At 38.3% G+C, this 20,178-nt stretch overlaps 1 protein-coding gene across 7 annotated transcripts in view; it reads right to left on the bottom strand.

Moving 5' to 3' along the window:
• MAST4 (microtubule associated serine/threonine kinase family member 4) overlaps nt 1–20,178 on the bottom strand; it is a 587,084-nt gene that overhangs the window by 109,603 nt on the left and 457,303 nt on the right. For all 7 annotated transcript variants that reach the window (XM_030927046.1, XM_030927047.1, XM_030927051.1 and 4 more), the window contains one exon: nt 16,645–16,733. In XM_030927046.1, coding sequence (XP_030782906.1) covers nt 16,645–16,733 — 89 coding nt within the window. The remainder of the gene's footprint in view (nt 1–16,644; nt 16,734–20,178) is intronic.

Below are 20,178 nucleotides of genomic sequence, written 5' to 3'. Positions count from 1 at the left end.
AATTGATCCCTTTACCATTATGTAATGGCCTTCTTTGTCTCTTTTGATCTTTGATGGTTTAAAGTCTATTTTATCAGAGACTAGGATTGCAACCCCTGCTTTTTTTGTCATCCATTTGCTTGGTAGATCTTCCTCCATCCCTTTATTTTGAGCCTATGTATGTCTCTGCATGTGAGATGGGTCTCCTGAATATAGCAGACTGATGGGTCTTGACTCTTTATCTAGTTTGCCAGTCTGTGTCTTTTAATTGGAGCATTTAGTCCATTAAAATTGAAGGTTAATATTGTTATGTGTGAACTTGATCCTGCCATTATGATATTAACTGGTTATTTTGCTTGTTAGTTGATGCAGTTTCTTCCTAGCCTCGATGGTCTTTACATTTTGGCATGTTTTTGCAATGGCTGTACGTACCGGTTGTTCCTTTCCATGTTTAGGGCTTCCTTCAGGGTCTCTTGTAAGGCAGGCCTGGTAGTGACAAAATCTCTAAGCATTTGCTTATCTGTAAAGGATTTTATTTCTCCTTCACTTATGAAACTTAGTTTGGCTGGATATGAAATTCTGGGTTGAAAATTCTTTTCTTTAAGAACATTGAATATTGGCCCCCACTCTCTTCTGGCTTGGAGAGTTTCTGCTGAGAGATCTGCTGTTAGTCTAATGGGCTTCCCTTTGTGGGTAACCCGACCTTTCTCTCTGGCTGCCCTTAAGATTCTTTCCTTCATTTCAACTTTGGTGAATCTGGCAATTACGTGTCTTGGAGTTGCTCTTCTGGAGGAGTATCTTTGTGGCGTTCTCTGTATTTCCTGAATTTGAATGTTGGCCTGCCCTACTAAGTTGGGGAAGTTCTCCTGGATGATATCCTGAAGAGTGTTTTCCAACTTGGTTCCATTTTCCCCCTCACTTTCAGGCACCCCAATCAGACATAGATTTGGTCTTTTTACATAATCCCATACTTCTTGCAGGCTTTGTTCATTTCTTTTTCTTCTTTTTTCTTTTGGTTTCTCTTCTCGCTTCATTTCATTCATTTGATCCTCAATCGCTGATACTCTTTCTTCCAGTTGATCGAGTCGGTTACTGAAGCTTGTGCATTTGTCACGTATTTCTCGTGTCATGGTTTTCATCTCTGTCATTTTGTTTATGAGCTTCTCTGCATTAATTAGTTTAGCTGTCAATTCTTCCACTCTTTTTTCAAGATTTTTAGTTTCTTTGCGGCTGGGTACGTAATTCCTCCTTTAGCTCTGAGAAGTTTGATGGACTGAAGCCTTCTTCTCTCATCTCGTCAGACATTCTCTGACCAGCTTTGATCCGTTGCTGGCGATGGGCTGCGCTCCTTTGCAGGGGGAGATGCGCTCTTATTTTTTGAATTTCCAGCTTTTCTGCCCTGCTTTTTCCTCATCTTTGTGGTTTTATCTGACTCTGGTCTTTGATGATGGTGACGTACTGATGGGGTTTTGGTATAGGTGTCCTTCCTGTTTGATAGTTTTCCTTCTAACAGTCAGGACCCTCAGCTGTAGGTCTGTTGGAGATTGCTTGAGGTCCACTCCAGACCCTGTTTGCCTGGGTATCAGCAGCAGAGGTTGCAGAAGATAGAATATTGCTGAACAGCGAGTGTAGCTGTCTGATTCTTACTTTGGAAGCTTCCTCTCAGGGGTGTACTCCACCCTGTGAGGTGTGGGGTGTCAGACTGCCCCTAGTGGGGGATGTCTCCCAGTTAGGCTACTCAGGGGTCAGGGACCCACTTGAGCAGGCAGTCTGTCCATTCTCAGATCTCAACCTCCGTGGTGGGAGATCCACTGCTCTCCTCAAAGCTGTCAGACAGAGTCATTTGCATCTGCAGAGATTCCTGCTGCTTTTGTTGCTGTTGTTGTTAACTGTGCCCTGTCCCCAGAGGTGGAGTCTACAGAGACAGGCAGGTTTCCTTGAGCTGCTGTGAGCTCCACCCAGTTCGAGCTTCCCAGCAGCTTTGTTTACCTACTTAAGCCTCAGCAATGGCAGGCACCCCTCCCCCAGCCTCGCTGCTGCCTTGTGGTTAGATCGCAGACTGCTGTGTTAGCAATGAGGGAGGCTCCGTGGGCGTGGGACCCTCCCGGCCAGGTGTGGGATATATTTTCCTGGTGTGCCTGTTTGCTTAAAGCGCGGTATTGGGGTGGGAGTTACCCTGATTTTCCAGGTGTTGTGTGTCTCAGTTCCCCTGGCTAGGAAAAGGGATTCCCTTCCCCCTTGCGCTTCCCAGGTGAGGCGATGCCTCACCCTGCTTCAGCTCTCGCTGGTCGGGCTGGAGCAGCTGACCAGCACCGATTGTCCGGCACTCCCTAGTGAGATGACCCCAGTACCTCAGTTGAAAATGCAGAAATCACGGGTCTTCTGTGTTGCTCGTGCTGGGAGTTGGAGACTGGAGCTGTTCCTATTCGGCCATCTTGCTCCGCCCCCACCACTATCTATTTAAATGGGGGACCCAAGTTCTTTGACAGATAGTATGGTTTGGCTATGTCCCCACCCAAAATCTCATTTTGAATTGTATTTCCTATAATCTCCACGTGTTGTGGGAGGGACCGGGGAAAGTGATTGGATCCCGTGCTATTCTCAGGATAGGAAGTGAGTCTCACAAGATCTGATGGCCTTATAATCATCTGGCATTTCCCCTGGTTGCTCTCAGTCTTTCCTGCCGCCCTTGGAATAAGGTGCCTTTCTTCCCCTTCACCTTCCGCCATGATTGTAAGTTTCCTGAGGCCTTCCCAGTCATGCAGAACTGTGAGTCAATTAAACTTCTTTCCTTTATAACCTACCCAGTCTCGAGTATTTCTTCATAGCAGCATGAGAGCAGACTAATATAACAGAATAGGACAGATGAAACATAAATGAAGAAAACCATTCATCTAAACACTGTGTTCAGGATCCAGAGAGAAGAGTGAATCAAGGCTCACCCTCACTCTGGTGATGTCCCAGGTCTTTCCTGATTCTTCTAGAAGGCATCTTCAGGGACAGACTCCAGGACCTCACTGGGAGGAGTGCAAGATGCAGAGATCTGGGGAGCAGAGCTCCAGAGCTGGCTCAGACACCAGCAAGTCACAGGATCCTCGACCCTAGGTGTACTGGGTCTCGTTTCCTAGAATGGTTTCAAGCCCACGTGTATGTGTGTGTACACCAATTCTAAAGCTCAAGCAAAAGATTACTCCTTAGTCCAAATGGTTGAGCTTCTCTGGTTGAATGAGGCAAAGGTGGGGTAGAGGCTGTGAATCCCACTACCAGATCACCCTTGCCAGCTCCCTATCACTGAGGCAGCCTCTCTGGAACTGCCGTGGTTCTGATCCACTGGAGTTGATTTTTTTTTAATGCCATTAATTTCCCAAATCAGCTCTCAACCAGAGTAACTGTACTAGCAAAGGGACCTCCAAAGGTTGGTATACCAAAATGAAAATATCACAGACTACTGAAAGTGTGTCCCAGCAGACACTGTTACATGGATGACACATGCCTTTGTCAATAATCCACTTGGAGATGCCAGTAAGTCTGTGTCCTAATTTGTTTTGTATTTACACACTACGATGTCCTATCATTTCTAGCTATAAATTTCTAGCTATAAATTCAGATTGGTTGTAATAATCCTTTGGTAGTTTCTAAAAACTTGACACTGTTGCTGTACTTTATAATACTGAAAATACTTTCCCATTTAAACAATCATATGAGGTTCCAAGAGCAAGTCTGACTACTTCCATTTGATAGATGAGGAGGTTGAGACCCAGAGAGTGAACTGCCCAAAGTAGCACTGCTACTAACTGGGAGGGCTAGGCAAAGACCAGATCTTTTACCCTGAGGTCCAGTATTTATTATGTACACCATTTAGTGTATCATTAATTGTCAGCCATCTCAAAATCAAAGGGGTTCGGGCAGCAGAATTTCTGAGTTACATAGTAGATGGGGGTTTCTACACTAAAGTCTAGTCCTCAATGTCTGGGAGGAACAAAAGTGTGACAGGCTCTGTAGCCTCCTGCAATAGTTCCTTCCTCATTCATCTCACTGACATCATCAGGTCATCATGATGTCACTGGGTACAAAGTTCCTGGAAGTTTAACACAACTAGCTATTGTTTCAGCTAGGGAGAACATACTTAAGAGGTACTTAGATATGTGTAAAGTTATTTTGGTGCCTATACAACACATTCTTGATGCTTATTAAATGTCATTTGCAGCAAGCATTAAAGAGCATTTCCTGTGGATACAAAAAGGCCTCAAAAATCTAAGTAAGGAAATAATGGAAAGCCCAACAACACAAACACAAGACAATAAAAGGCCAACACCTGAAAGAACATTTTTCTTGGATTAAGCTGAGAAACTAATCAGAGTTGATTGCAAAGATTCATGAATAATGCTATCCACCACAACATTACCTATAAGAACAAAAATACTGGGAACAACCAGAATGTCCATTAGGGGGAGGCAATTATGGCACTTTCATAAAATATAGTATTTTGTATCTTTTGAAACCAACTATTAGGGGAAAAAAGATATTTAATGACATATAAAAACAGTCAAAACATAACACTGAAAGAAAATGATATAGACATAAAATTATATTTATGATCATACATTTATACATGTATATACAAATGTATATATATAAATCACGTTTATATATAGAAATTTATGTAAACATGTTATAACTATTATAATATAGATATATAAAATACATAGACATACATTCAAATGTTAAGTAGTTAATTCTGAGTAATGGATAAGAATATAGATTTATATTTACTTATTGCTATTTTCTTTTATCTGTATGTTTCTTTTAAGGGGAACAATATAGATGATTTTTCAATTCTTCTTTGTTCTTGTATTTTCCAAGTTTTCCATACTGAAAATATACAGCTTTTGTAAATAGAAGAAGTTTTTAAAAATATTTTTAAAAGCATCTAAAACAGCTCAGATTTTTTTCCATCAAAATTCATCTCTCCCTCCTAAAACTATTATGACTGTTCTTGTATTTATACACTTCTAAATTTTATCCACCTCTCTCCTCCCTTGACTAGGGAAACCAAAATATGCTACCAACTCCAGTGCAGACTGCTGATGGGCTCCTCCTCCCCAGGGTTGAACCCTCTAAACTTCTGGATTACCACAGTGTGTGCACACCTAAACACTTCATGACAAGCTCTGCAATTACCCACTGTTACTCCAAACATGAAAGCTTAGAACTTGAAAGTCTGCAGTTTACATGGCTTTTGTAGAGAAATACTCATACATTGCTGCAGTCAATTTCAAAAATCTGCATTAAAGCATCATAAAGTTGAAGCTGCAATTATGCCAGAATGAATAAGTTCAAAGATAGAGATATCATTCCTGTACATGATAGTTAAATGTGCCAAAAAAAGAAAATGCTTTTTGGCATATATACTTGATTTTAAGATACAGACTTTTAAACTTCCCTTACCGGTTGCCTGATGGGTACAGGCCACTGTGGCTGTGTTGGGCATTCAGCCTTCTGTCTATGGCACTGAGCACTTAATGAAGACAGCTGGCTGATCCCCACGCTAACAGGGCCCCTGCCTCAAGTCCTTTTGTCTCTGTGCAACAGTTAGTTTGCCTGTGATACAAATCCATACTCTCTCACCAGCTAATGACAGGAGGAAGACAGTCTCTATTTACACACAGCTGAGGATTTCTAACTCAAATTCAGAGATAAACCTGAGAGTAAACTGCTGACGAGTGAGCTAGGAGCAGAAAAGCCAAAGCCACAGAAATCACTATGACGGTCACTGAAACTGTCCCATCAGAGACCACCATGTTTGCAAAACCACAAGAGTGAGAGGTGGCTTAGTAAGAATTTTAAATGTACCTTTTACTTTCTAGGTGGTCACTGATCATACCTTAGAACAAAAGCAATCCGAGACACAAGGCAATTTCTCATTTTCAACTAGCAGATGAGAAAATTATTTTTCCCAGTTTGAATATATGAACTTTCAGGGACTTAGAATATATATACTAATACATTGTCATTTATACTATTTATTTAGACATTTTAAGCAATAAAATATGTAATTATAGGCTGTACCAGATTTAAATCTGAAAACATCAAATACAAAAATGGACAAAGCAGATAAACCAATTATTTTAATTTCCAATTGTGTGTGTTTTTTTTTTTTTTTTACAAAATTTGTTATTAAAAAGATGATCCTATCTCAGTAACTTTCAAGAAGTTGACTATTTTGAGACTCTAGTTTTTCAAGAGTTCTTCCCCTCTCTAAAATTTATAAGAATCTCTTCTCATAGAAAAAGTAACCTCAAGAATTCCCAATGTCAATTTTCTGTCAAAAATAGAAAGTTTTAGGCCGGGCGCGGTGGCTCATGCCTGTAATCCCAGCACTTTGGGAGGCCGAGGCAGGTGGATCACAAGGTCAGGAGATCGAGACCATCCTGTGAATGGTGAAACTCTGTCTCTACTAAAAATACAAAAAATTAGCCAGACGTGGTGGCGGGCGCTTGTAGTCCCAGCTACTTGGGAGGCTGAGGCAGGAGAATGGCGTGAACCCAGGAGGTGGAGCTTGCAGTGAGCCGAGATTGCACCACTGCACTCCAGCCTGGGTGACAGAGCGAAACACCGTCTCAAAAAAAAAAAAAAAAAAGAAAAGAAAATTTTAGATTTCCTTGCTTTAGGTGAAGCACTGCCCTGTTTGGCTGCTTTGTGGACCTGGGAGGTTGTATATCAGTCTCACCTTGGCAACTAAATTATGGAAGAGTTTGAAAGGCAACAGCCTCCATTCAGCTTAGCAATGGTTGAAACGGATTATATTATGGACAAGGCAAATAAAGGATCTGCTAAAACTACTTTCAAAATAAAGTAATTAAGATAATGTATGATGTATAGGGCTTTGTAGGCACTTCAGTATTAAGGAAGACTCCCTCTTTTGGGGGAAGTAATGCTTGACTTGCATTAGGGCACATGCTGAATTTTGGTCCTAAGAGTCAAATGAGGCTTTGGCCATTTATCTATAAACAATTATTTATTATTTCAGTGAACATCTGTGAAGCGCCTGATAGGGCTGGCTGACTTGATGTTAAGATGGATGCCTCCATCATTCTGGGCACCTGTCTGCTCTTGGATTCTATGGCACTGCATTCTCCACCTTCCCTCCGGCCTCTCAGGTTTCTGCTTCTCAGTCTCCTGCTGGCCATGTGTCCTCTCAGGACCTTCAAATGTTAGCATTGTAGAGCCAGGCTTTGGCTTCTTCTCACTCCAACTCTCCCTTCAATGATTTCCTCCCCTCTCATGGTTTTAAACACCATCAGTGAATTAATGGCTTCCAACTGACATCGCCAATACAGAGACAACCTCCGAGTTTCAGACCTATATAACAACAACTGCCTATTTACATCACTTGGATGTCATGAGCAAGTTGGCCCAATATGCAGCAAAGTGAACTCTTAAGTATGACCTCTGATTCATTTTTCTTATTTCTTCCATCTTGAGAAATGCCCCATCCAGTCTTCCATATTCTCAGCAAGCTGGAAGTCACCTTTGATCAACTCTCTCTCACCCCACACCCAATATTTCTTTAAGGACTGTCAATTCTAACATGGAAAATAAGTAATTAAGATCCAGCTGGGACTTCAGCAGCCAACCCTAGCTAAACAAAGTCCCCAGTGGATACATAAATACAACAAAAATGCTGCAAAATTTTGATTAAAAAGCAAAATTAAACAGAATGAAAAACCTGCCCTGTGGGTAGCTGCCCAGGATGACTCATGTTCTTACAAAAAAAAAAAAAAAGTTGCTACCACTTTTGTTAACATGGAGGAACTGTAAAATTAAATGTAGGCATCAGTTTCCAACAGCTTTGATTTATAATAAAGGAGATAATAAAAATCTAAATCAAAGACCATTCAGATTAAATTCTCTTACACCCCCGAGATTAGGGAAATATGAACAATGTCACTGAATTATTATTAGGAATAGATTATACATCAACATTACTGACTTCTTAAGGGCCAAAATGATAAATGAAGGGCACAGGGCAGATGGATCTGCATAAAGGAATTAACAAAGACTAACGATGTTGGTATATACACCCGATTATTGACTCAACACAAAGCAGTACCCCAGACTAGGAAAACACATTGACTGACGTCAGTCCATCTGATTTTATCATTCTTTTCCCTAAGCAGGAAGGGCAAGATGTGTCATTACTTAAGTAACAATTGGCAATTACACAAAGGCTAAGGACAAAAAAAAAAAAAAGTGAGAGCGGCATGGAACATAAAGATGGTATTCTCCCTAATGCAGAGAAACTTATTAACGAAATGACTTGAAATCACAGAATAGCTGCACTGTGAAATGATATAGCTTGGACATACACACTATAAGAAATCTGATATTGGGACTCATTGAGAAAGGTTTTAATAAAATTAGATGATTCCAAGGTGATGGTTTACCCATGGCTGACTAAAGGGATCACCTGGATAAAGTTTAGCCACATGATTTGCCTATTTTACCAACATAAAATGACACTCTACAAGGAGGACAGCAAGGTGCTCTAAATTGAAGATAAGGTTTTACAAGTTGATTTTGTTGAGACTGACATAAATTTTTTTAAAAAAGGAAATGTATGATGTCAGAAATCCCTTTAAAAAAAAAAAAAAGGAAGTTAATATTATTTTAAAGAAACAGTGGTTATGTGGGGCACCAGGAAACTTAATTCCTATTAAGGCTAACAATTAATTTGCTACGTCTCTGTGAGCACATAATTTTCCTTTATCCTATTCCCCAAATTTAAAGAGGCAAGGGAACTATTTGTCTTGTACTATCATGTCTATGTAGCCAAAGGAGGTCATTGTCTTGCTGAATGAACATTTTTATTAAAGATCTATAAAGCAGGTTCAACTATTTGGGAAATAATATTTCAAGCATGGAAAATCTGCTGAAGGCTTCTGAATGAAAGTCACAAAATAAACACAACAAAGGCAATATTTCACTCAGGGCCATGTCTCCAGTCTCACTTTTTTTCTCTTTTTTCCTTTTTTCTTTGAGACAGTCTTGCTCTGTCACCCAGGCTGGAGTGTAGTGGCATGATCTTGACCCACTGCAGCCTCCACCTCCTGGGTTCAAGCAATTCTCCTGCCTCAGCCTCCTGAGTAGCTGGGACTACAGGCGTGCAGCACCACACTGGCTAATTTTTGTATTTTTAGTAGAGACAGGGTTTCACCATGTTGGCCAGGATAGTCTGGATCTCCCGACCCCATGATCCACTCGCCTCAGCCTCCCAAAGTGCTGGGATTACAAGCTTGAGCCGCTGTGCCCAGCCCAGCCTCATCTTATAAAGATAATTTTTTCACTGGCACCTAAAGATCATTCATCTCTAATGACTAAACTGTTCGCACCAGCAACCTAAAATTCATAACTAATAGCCTCTCCTTTGAGCACTGCATGAAAATCTGATGGTACCACAAATACCTGAGCAGAAAGGTGTGTGTGTAAGTCAACTCCAGGAGTCTGGGGAGGTGAAAAACAGTTGTAATGCCCATTTGGCTTACAGATGTCCTTTCATTGTAGGCTCACCAATATAGTTTAGAAAGAATTCAGATTTTTTTTTTTTTTTTTTTGCCCAAAAACTTACTGCTTAGGAAAATCATCACCCTATACTGACAGACTAAGAGTATGAAAAGGTAAAGAAACGCGTCACTGATACTGAACTTGTCAAGCAGAAAGAGGGAGGAGAAGCAATGAGATCAGAGCAGGTGATGCTGAGAGCAAGACCAGTCTTGTTAAAAAAGCAAAACTCTATACAACTATACATAACAACAAACATGGAAGAAATCAGAAAAAAAAAAAAAAAAAGATTGACAGATTGGACCACACACACGCACAATATGAAAAATAAGAAAAATAATAACTTCTATTAGTAAAAAAAAAACTCACTGTTATAAAAAGGGAAATGGCAAACTGAAAAAGGATACTGGTGAGATTATAAAAGATTAATATCAATTCTCACTTCTTATAAACCAAAAAAATAAAAATTAAACAAAAGAGAGGGACTGAGGATAAAAATAAAGGTAAATAATAAAAGGAGATACTAAGGGTTAATGAGTATGGAAAATGTCTAAATCCCATAGAAATAAAACATGTACATTACAAATACTAAGATATTATATTTGGCTTGTATTGATGGACTCTTAAACACTGTACTATTTGGTGATGATAAGGGGAGAATAAAAGTTTCAGCATAGGCATTTCAGTCACATGTTCAGATGGACAGACACACACACACACACACACACACACGGAGTACATACAGGAAAAGAGACTGAAGAGATACAATAAACTGGTAACTGGGGTTATCTCTGAGTAATGGGTTGATAGAGGATTTATATTTCCCAGGTGATTTCTCGTATTTCTTACAAACTATTAGCTGTACTGTTATAATCAGAAACTCATGCTTTTAAAGCAAACCAAGCCTTGAAGATTAGAGTCATGGCAACATAGCCTATAAAATCTCTAGAAATTTTAAAATGAAACAGTCATATGCATATTAGTAAACAGATAAGTGCTTGGTTGGCATTGTGTGCCAAAATTTCAGGTTTTACTAAATCCCTTATGGCCCAACTACACATCTTCCAAGGTTAAAGTCCTGGGGCAGTAGAATGTTACAAACTTTCATGCTGATATCAAAGATGGCACTAGGTTATATCAGTGATACTCCCAGGAGTATCTCCGGCACACTGGAATATCTACTGACCCCGTTCTACCCTAGACTGTCTTCTCTGAATTCACTAGTCCGCCTTGTTTATTTTTCCCTATCTACCTGATTGCCAGACTATTAACTTTCAATTCTTTGCATTAACATGCCTGTTTATAAAACCATTGCCTTTATCACTATCCAATTTAGTATCTCATCTAATGAACGAGTTGCAAGATTGAGGGCAGTGGAACTGATATAGCTGAAGTGCAAGGTGAGCAAGTTGCAAACAATTCTCACGTGTGGCTCAAAAAGAGAGACTCTAAATCAAAAAGAGAAAGGTCTTTAAGAGGTTTCTGAAATAATGAAGATACTATGTTTAAAAATGTACATGATGTCATATAGTTTCTCCTTGGAAACCCTCTTAAGTTACAAGCTGAGTTTTATTTGTTAAGTCAAAGCCCCATGGGTGATTGTGGGGTGGGAGGCAGAGAAGATAATGAAGGGATGTGCATTAAAATGTTCATGTGATTCATTTTGAAGAGTGGGATTTGGAATGTTGTGTTTGTTGCCTGGTTTCCATGTGCCTACCCTAAACAAACAAGCAGAACACAGCTGCATAAGTACAGTGGTGACTAACCCTTAAGAAATGAAGTTTCTTTGTAACCTAAATCTATATATACACATAGACAGAGATTTAGGGATATTTCCTATCTTCAATAACTCCTAAAGTTGCCCAACAGAAAAGTGAAACTCCTTTCCATCCTTCCTTATAGAAACACTTTTAAAAATACATCAAAGTAGCCCCCTGCAAATTCACAGTAAAACAACTTTTGAACACACAGAAAATAGGTATTTTGGCCAACAGGGCTACATTTGCTACCTAAGCACTTTAAAAGCCTGGAGGCACTGAGTCTCAGTTATTTATCTCCTTTTCCTCTGTGGCTCATCCTCTTAAGTATCACTCTTAGAGCTCCCACTTCTACCCATCTAAATCAAAATACAATATGAAGTGTTACTGTGGTAGGCAGAATTCTAACCATGGTCTCCTCAAAATTCCAGTCCCCTAGTTATTCAATCAAAAATGAATACTACTATGAAGAGATTTTTAAGCTCTAATTGTCCGAAGTCAGTTGACCTTCAAGTATAGAGGATATCTGAGTGGGGCCTCACCCAACCAAATGAGCCTTTAAAAAGCAAGAGTTTTCTCTGGTTGATGGAAGGAGGAGCAGTCAGATTTGAAGCGTGAGAATGACCGGATGTGGGTCTGCTGGCTATGAGATCACAGAGGGCAGCCAGCCTCTAGGAGCTGAAAAGCAGCCTCTTGCTGATAGCCAGGGTGAAGCAGGGAACTCAGTTCTACAAAGGCAATGATCTAAATCTGTCCACAACTGCATGGGCTTGGAAGTGAGTTCTTTCCCAGTCTCCAGATAAGAGCTCAGCTCAACCAACACTTTGATTTTGGCCTTATAATACCCTGAGCATTGAGAACCCAGGTGAGCCTGCCCAGACTTCTGCCCTGAAGAACTGTAAGATTAATAAATGTATGTTGTTTAAACTAGTAAATTATGAGTAATTTGTTACTCAGCAATAGAAAACTACTGCAGATATTATATTGTTTTCTTATGGGTTTTATTTTTAGAGCCTTATTTTTATTAGAAAGGCACTATGTGCTAATTTCCCTACTTTCTTATTCCCTAAACACTTAACAGTTTCTCCTTTCCTTTTCCACAAATTTCTATGACTATGCATGAATATACAAGTGTGCTTTCATCTGTATGTACACACTCTAAAACACAGATGCACATGAAATGACAACATGCAATGTTTTCACCTAATAATGTATCTTGTGTATCCTTCCAGTACCAGCACATAAAAGCCCACCTTGTTCTTTGTAACAACTATTTAGTGCTGGGTTATACCCCTGAATCATTATTTACTTAACTAGTCCATTATTGAAGAAAAATTTAAATAAGAAAACTGGTACCTTTCCATTTGCTAGGTACAAAAGCCATGCTATACTTATAATTTTCTGTTATTTTATGAGAATATCAGTAAGATAAATTCCTTTACATGAATTTGCTGGGCAAAAGGGTAACACATTTGAAATATTCACCAATACTGAAAACCACTAGTCAAAATGGTTACACTAATTCACAACAACCCTTAGATCATGGGAAAAGGACTGCTTCCCCACATCTTTGCTATCACTGAATTTTATCAATTAAAAAAGGGTTTTGACCCCATGCTAGGTGAATGACACCATCTCTTTCACCTAGGGTGGAGTTCAGTGGTACCATTATAGCTCATGGCAGCCTTGATCTCCCCAGCTCAAGCGATCCTCCCACCTCAGCCTCCTGAGTAGCTGGGACCACAGGCATGTGCCACCATGCCTGGGTAATTTTGAGAAACTTTGTAGAGATGAGGTCTCACTATGTCATCTAGGCTCAAACTCCTGGGCTCAAGCAATCCACCTGCCTCAGTCTCCCACAGTGCTGCAATAACAAGTGTGACCACTGTGCCTGGCCACTTTTTTAAATAACTGCAATGACATATCATTTCATGTTTTGTTGGTCATTTTTTCCTTATGTCATGCTATTTGCACCTCTTGCCCATTTTTCTATTGATGCATTCAATATTTCATATCAATTTACACAATTTCTTCATGTAAACTGGCAATCAGTTATGGGCACAAACATTTTTTGTACTTTGATTTCTTCTGAGTTTGTTTTTGATACAGAAATTTTCATTGTAAGAGAGATACACTAGTCTTTTCCCTTTGGGACTTCTGGATTATTTTTCATGCTTAGAATCTTCCTGGACGTGAGAGCCTGTGATTTTCTATGCCTTTTCTTTATTTTTTTTTATCTTTCAATGAGACTGTCCTATTCACTGTTCTTTTAGGAATCTCCGGCCCCCCACAAACACTATTTTGTGAAGACATGCTCCAGAGCACTGTGTATGCCAGTATCTCTTTCTCCCCAGAGCACTCTCTACTGATACATTTGATAGGTACAAATGATGTGTCCGTGATGACTGGCCTGGTTCATGTAATCCCCACCTAAGAAAAGTAGAAAGTGCAATTTCATCTTTTAGGTTAATAAGTGCTGAAAGATGGAGGTTTTTCCATCTCATTTTGATGGAGATGCTTAGAAAACCTCGCTGGCACTCTGTGTCCAATGCAGGATAGAGAAGGTAGCAATAGAAAGGGTGAGGCAAAAGGAGTGGCCGGTGAAGAGGCGCTGCATGTTATCAAGATGTGAGACCCAGTCCTGTATCGTATTCACATGTTCTTCCTTTCATACAGAAATAGGAATCTATCAGACAGTGATAAATGCCACTTCTCACAGAAAGTCTGACAGGCTTCTACTGCCTCTGAGAGAACAATAACCTGTTGGCTCCATAACATAAAGAAAAACAATGCTGAGTGAGGTGCAGTGGCTCATGCCTATAATCCCAGTACTTTGGGTGGCTGAGGCAGGAGGATGCTTGAGCCCAGGAGTTTGAGACCAGCCTGGCCAACAGGGTGAAATCTTATCTCTACTAAAAATACAAAAAGAAAAAAAAAAAATTAGCCGGGCATGGTGGCATGGCCTATAATGCCAGCTACTCGGGAGGCTGAGGCAGGAGAATCCCTTGAACCCGGGAGGCAGAAGTTGCAGTTAGCTGAGATTGTGCCACTGCACTCCAGCCTGGGCAACAGAGGGAGATTTTGTCTCAAAAACAACAAAAACAAAACACTCTTAGAACCTGAATGACAGGCTTCCCTCTGCCCACTCCTCTGATTAAATTCTAAATTAATATTGAAGGAGAAAGAACTTAAGCTAAGTCTATGAGAGAAAAGAAAAATAATTAAAAGGATCATTAAAGTCTTAGCCACATGTTCTGTCTTTTCAATATTAGAAGTGAAGAAAATCACAGCTATAAAAGACTAATCAACAGGCACATAAAGGATGGTGAAATTGCTATAAATACTATAAAGAGGAGTGAAAGTAAAATCTTTAAATCACAGAATTATATACTAAAAAACAGAATCCATCATTCACTTAGCATCTAGCATACACTACTGTGCTGGGTGCCAGAGTGATGTCACAAGTAAGGTATTTGGCATTGTTTGACCCTCTGTAGGATTTCAATGACAGTGGTGTAATATCAATCTCAAAAACAGAAATGGTAGTAATAGAAGTAATGTATCCTCATCATGTAGCCTTGGAAATATAATGTTACCACTGCTTACACCCACTCCCTAATTATATCCCTCTCATGCCCTCTCAGAGGTAACTACTATCATGAAATTGGTCTTTAACATTATCATATCATGTTTTCCTTTAGGCTCTTACATTATAAAAATACATAAAATATAATACAATGAATGTATAGAATATAATCATATTGTAGGATAAATACATATCGTGTGTGTGTATGTATGTATGTGTAGATATATATATATATCTATCCCTGAACAAAATATTGTATGTAGCATATTAACTTCATATGAAAGGCTTACATAATATTCTTTTGTGACTTGCTTTTGTTGTTCAACAATATATTTGAGCTCCATCCAAGCAAATCTGAGTAGTGTTCATTTGTTTTCTATGTGCACAGTGTATTTTGGATATAACTATGCCACAATTCATTTATCCATTTTCCAAGTCATAGACCTTAGGTTACTTCAAATGTTTAGCTATTACAGATGATGCTGCAATGAGTGGTCTAGAACTTGTCTTCATCTGTGTAAGAGCTTCTCCAACTCTAAGGTTTTACCTGGCAGAGGCCTTTCTAGATGTTAGTGGTCATTTTACAGTGTCATAATTTTATCTATTTATCTTTTACCTTTTTACTTTACCACCTTTAATTCCTTTAATTATTTCTACAGACAAAATAAAATTTCACTCCAAAGGAGCAACTACTTTTCTCTCCCTTCTTCTCCCCAGTGATATAACAGACAACTCCCAATCTGAACTTGAAAGGCCCCTTGAGCTTAAGAACTGCTTTCTGGGTGAGAGTGATAGCCCTGCATTTAAATATGAAGTCAAGATCATCTGAGAACACGAGTGTCAAATTAAGAGCTTTCACAAGAGTACGGTGAAGTAGGGCTAAGAGCTCATTCTTCTAACCTTCATCCTTCACAATCCTGAAGATACCTTCCTATAACACAGATCCTCCTTAAAACCCTTAAAAGGGCTTCAAAGTGAAACTTCCTCCCACTTCCTGACCTTCCTCTGCCTTTCCATCCTTATGTTCTCTTAATGAAGTACACACATGCCACACTCTAGCCATACACTGAGAATTCCCTTTCTCTCACTCCATCTCTACCAGCCAACAAAGTCTTGCTCATCTTTCAACATCTTGGGCAAATGGCTCCTTTAAAGGCTTCCAGACTTTCTTTATTGGAATTAACCCTTCTCTTCTTTGCATCACCATGGATAGAACTTTGAAAAAAACAAAAAACAAAAAAACCCAGCATATAAAGCAGTTATCATTGTCTAGTTTTTACAGTACTGCTCTAACCTTCCTTATAATTCTATAACATACTTGAGGCCAAAGGCTTTGTCTCTTAAATCTTCATTGTCCCTAAAATGACCATCACAATATATCAGACAAGTTCAATTTTAGGGAGAAATATGCTGAACAGTTCTTAACATTAGTACTTTTCATATGAGTTATCATGTTTACATTTCCCAAGGATATTCCTAACATGGAAACCATGTCTTGTATCATCCAGGCATTTAGAAATGGAGAAAGAAATAATTAAAAAGGGACCCCATATAAAAAGGAATTCTATATTTTAGAGTCCAAACAGTTAAACAGAGAGGATAAGATTTGGGCTAACATGTCGCAAAGAACAACTTAGGGATAAAACAACAGGAAAACAAAGATAACATGTGAAGACACATCAAATCTCAAAATGCATTAATTATTTTAAAAACCAACAAATAAAGAAATAAAACAAAACTCAAGAAATGGTAACCAATTACCTGCATGAGCAGAGAGAGGTGAGTGTGGTCGAGGTAATGCTGGTGACTGCCCATTGCCTATTAAGCTTTTCCGGTTGCTTGTTCGGCAACTATCAAAAGGAAAGAAAAAACAACGTTTAAAAAGAATACAGCATCGATAATGTTCAAGCATGTTCCAGATAGACATGGACCAGGTTGAACAACCTATCTGCTCATGTTATTGTTAAAATTATTACAATTATGCATTCACTAATATTTGAGGGGTGGCTGCCTCTTGAATATCAGAAAATACAATGTATTCATGAAGCACAACACCATCAATATTCCTTACCACCAGTGGAGCAATAATCAAATACCTTCTTCCAGTGCTTGACTGCAAATATGCAACATGCCATACACACAAGTGATAAATTAAGGATTCAAATCAGCAAACCACAGGTAGCATCTTCGTTGACACAAAATTTCTAATACAAAATTACATGCAATGAAGCGCAATGATGTTAATCTTATAATGATGCACTAATTAAAAATCCAATTATTTAGACAAAATTTCTTATTTGTGCCTTTTGTCAACAGAATAGCTGATGCCTAAGATAAATGTATCTCACCACTCATTCATTTTTCATCTTGTATATGGCATTCACAAATTCTTTATTAAGGTAAATGTTCTGGAATCGTAAAATCAGATCCCAGTGTATAAAAACAATAGTGATGGTCCTCTTTCACAAGCATGCTAGCTACTGGTTTGATCCTGAATACCCAGAGCTTAGAAATAAATTAATACACATGAGCACAGGGCAACAATTTGTTCCTGTTTCTGCTAGTAGGAAGTTATAAAATGGCTAATTTGATTTCAAAGTAACTTTCACAAGCCTTAAGAATAAGACAAATACAAAACTGGCGGATGGTGAAGTGGATATTATCTCATTTTCATTTGCTTTTCTTCAAAATAGATTGGCACTTAATTCTCTATTAGCAATACAGTAGTCACAGGAGGGTGATAAAACTCAGCAAGTTACCTCATTTAATTCACCTATAACAAGGTTCAGGGCTCTGTGCCTCTATCCTCCTACACTATGCTGCCCTCAACCACCATTAAGAGTTTATTGCAATGCCTTCTTAATGCAGGACAGACCTCTGTTATACCAGATTCCTGAAACAGGAATTTTCACTGGACTTCTAATTTAGGTACAGTGAGATAACATTTCTAAATATTCAAATAATACATTTCAAAACCAAACCCAATTTCTTTCACCAATACGAACTTCGGAGTTATCTTCTCTTAGATGTTTGCTGCTTATTATCATTTGTCAACAGTCCCATATTTATAATTTCTTAAGGTCGGGCTGCATCACTGTGTTTTCCTTAGTGCAGCAATCAGCATTCCCTAGTATTATCTGTGAGTTTAATTAAGATAATGTTTACTCAGCCTTAAAGCAGTTGTTAATAAGAATAGACTTTTGATATTTAATTATGAAGGTGGGTTGGATATTATCAACTCATCTATCAAGAAATGTATGTATTCAACCTATTAAATTCACAATCATTAAATCAGACAGTCTGATTGTTTTTAAAAGATACTGTATATTTAGTGTTAATTCAAATTAATGTCTCCTTTCATTCCAATACAGAAATATTAAATATATTAACTTGCTGTTGCTAATAGAAGAAATTATAAATGACAGATTTATGTCCTGGAAATGTCAGCAAACTTCTTTCAGCAAATTAACTGAAATTCAGGTTGTTATAAAAATGGCTATATTTTTTCATGTTTAGCACTTGATCTACATCATGCATAAAAATCTTTTCAACATATTTATTGTTTATATGTATAAATAAAATGAATAAGAAATGTGTATCAGTGCAAACAGTAATCTAATGAATATCTTAACTAGGTATAAAATATACTGATATACTTTAAATTTAGAAAATGTTATTTCTTAAAGAAAAACTTAAAAATTTTCTAAGAAATGTATATTACCATACACACTAAGGTACATAAACTACCACAACAGGCAAAATAGTGAACAATTTAGATTTAAAAAAAAAATGAAAACACAAACAACAAACCCTCACAATTGTATTAGTTATTTAAAGTCTATCAAAAAGGGGTAGAAAAGTGATTTCAAAAATGTGATTCAAAAAATCTCAAAAAGAAATGTCTAAATAAAACCCACAAATAAAATATACTTGTTTGGTCAATATACTAACAGATTTACATTACAGTCATCCTGGGTGCGTCTACTTCTCTACACAGATTTCTAATCTTTATAAATAGATGATTCATTATGAATGCAATGTAGAGTGAAAGAAAACAGGCTACTTCATCTATGAATACATGAGCAAGTTAAAAGAAGAGAAGTTAAAAACAAATTAGCTCAGAATTTGAACAGTTTACCATATTTAAGGTATGGGTAGTATGTTACACAAAACAAATTATCGAAGGTATATCTTATTGACAAATGCCATGAATAATCAAAGCATAACTCATCACTGAAAGTGTCTCCTCTAACCTTTTTTCCTTTCAAAATGAAGCTAGAGATGATATTAAAATTACAACAGACTTGGAACTTTCTGGAATCTCTCTCGACAATGAAATGGAAAGCTTTTAAACATCAAATGTTCCCAAAGTGGCAAAGCCAGTGTTTATATAGTATAGGCTAAGACATATTTCCATATGTACAGGAGATAAATCTCTATACTTATGAAATGGGGTCTTAGCCTTATGAATGAATTTGTTGCTAAAATTTTCAAGGGTAGAGGGACACTTTACACTGCATTTCATTCCCAAATACCTAGGCATATATATATATATATATATGAATACTTTTAAAATCCTAGGACCCTACTGAGATATTCTGTAGAAAACCTTTCCAGGGTACAGGAGGGAAGAGTCATCCAATCTCAATAGTACCTGCTTCTGGTATATCTGACAGCCACCTAATCTTATTACTCTAAGTATCTGATTCCCAATAAATGAATTAAAACCTGCACTTAACCCCAACAGTAAGAAAACTCCAAGTGAGTTGGAACTGTACCTGCCACCTAGGTTGCCACAGCACCTGGCAATGCCCACAGTAATAATAACATTGGTGCAAAACGCTGAGCTTACCCCTGTTCTCCAGGTATCACATACTTTTCTGCCCATGAAAGCAGAGGTTTATGGCACCTGCATGTCAGGCAGTCTCTCCAGGTGTTCATGGCCATGCCTACTCATTTAATCCATTAAGTGATAAAATAGTGGAAACATCTCCACTCAGGCAAATTACAGCCTCCTTCCTTTTCACCAGCACAACTAAGTCAATTCTGCCTTGCTTTTTTTTTTTTTTTCAAGCAAAGTCACCCAAGGCAAAAACAGGTGATGTCTGACCAGATTAAACATGAATACTACTTCTCCTGTAACAGAAATCTCTTTTTTATTATTCACCCTTATCCAAGCATTTGAGCTTGTAAAGAGTTATCTCCAGTTTTCATCCTTAGGGACACAGGGACATGACCGCAAAAATGAAACTAAAGAAAAGTTATGAACTCAAGTTGCAACTATTCCATCCCCAA

This window comes from Rhinopithecus roxellana, chromosome 3 (assembly GCF_007565055.1).
Source record: "Rhinopithecus roxellana isolate Shanxi Qingling chromosome 3, ASM756505v1, whole genome shotgun sequence".
Lineage (NCBI taxonomy): Eukaryota > Metazoa > Chordata > Mammalia > Primates > Cercopithecidae > Rhinopithecus > Rhinopithecus roxellana.
This window is presented reverse-complemented; position numbering and strand designations above follow the sequence as displayed.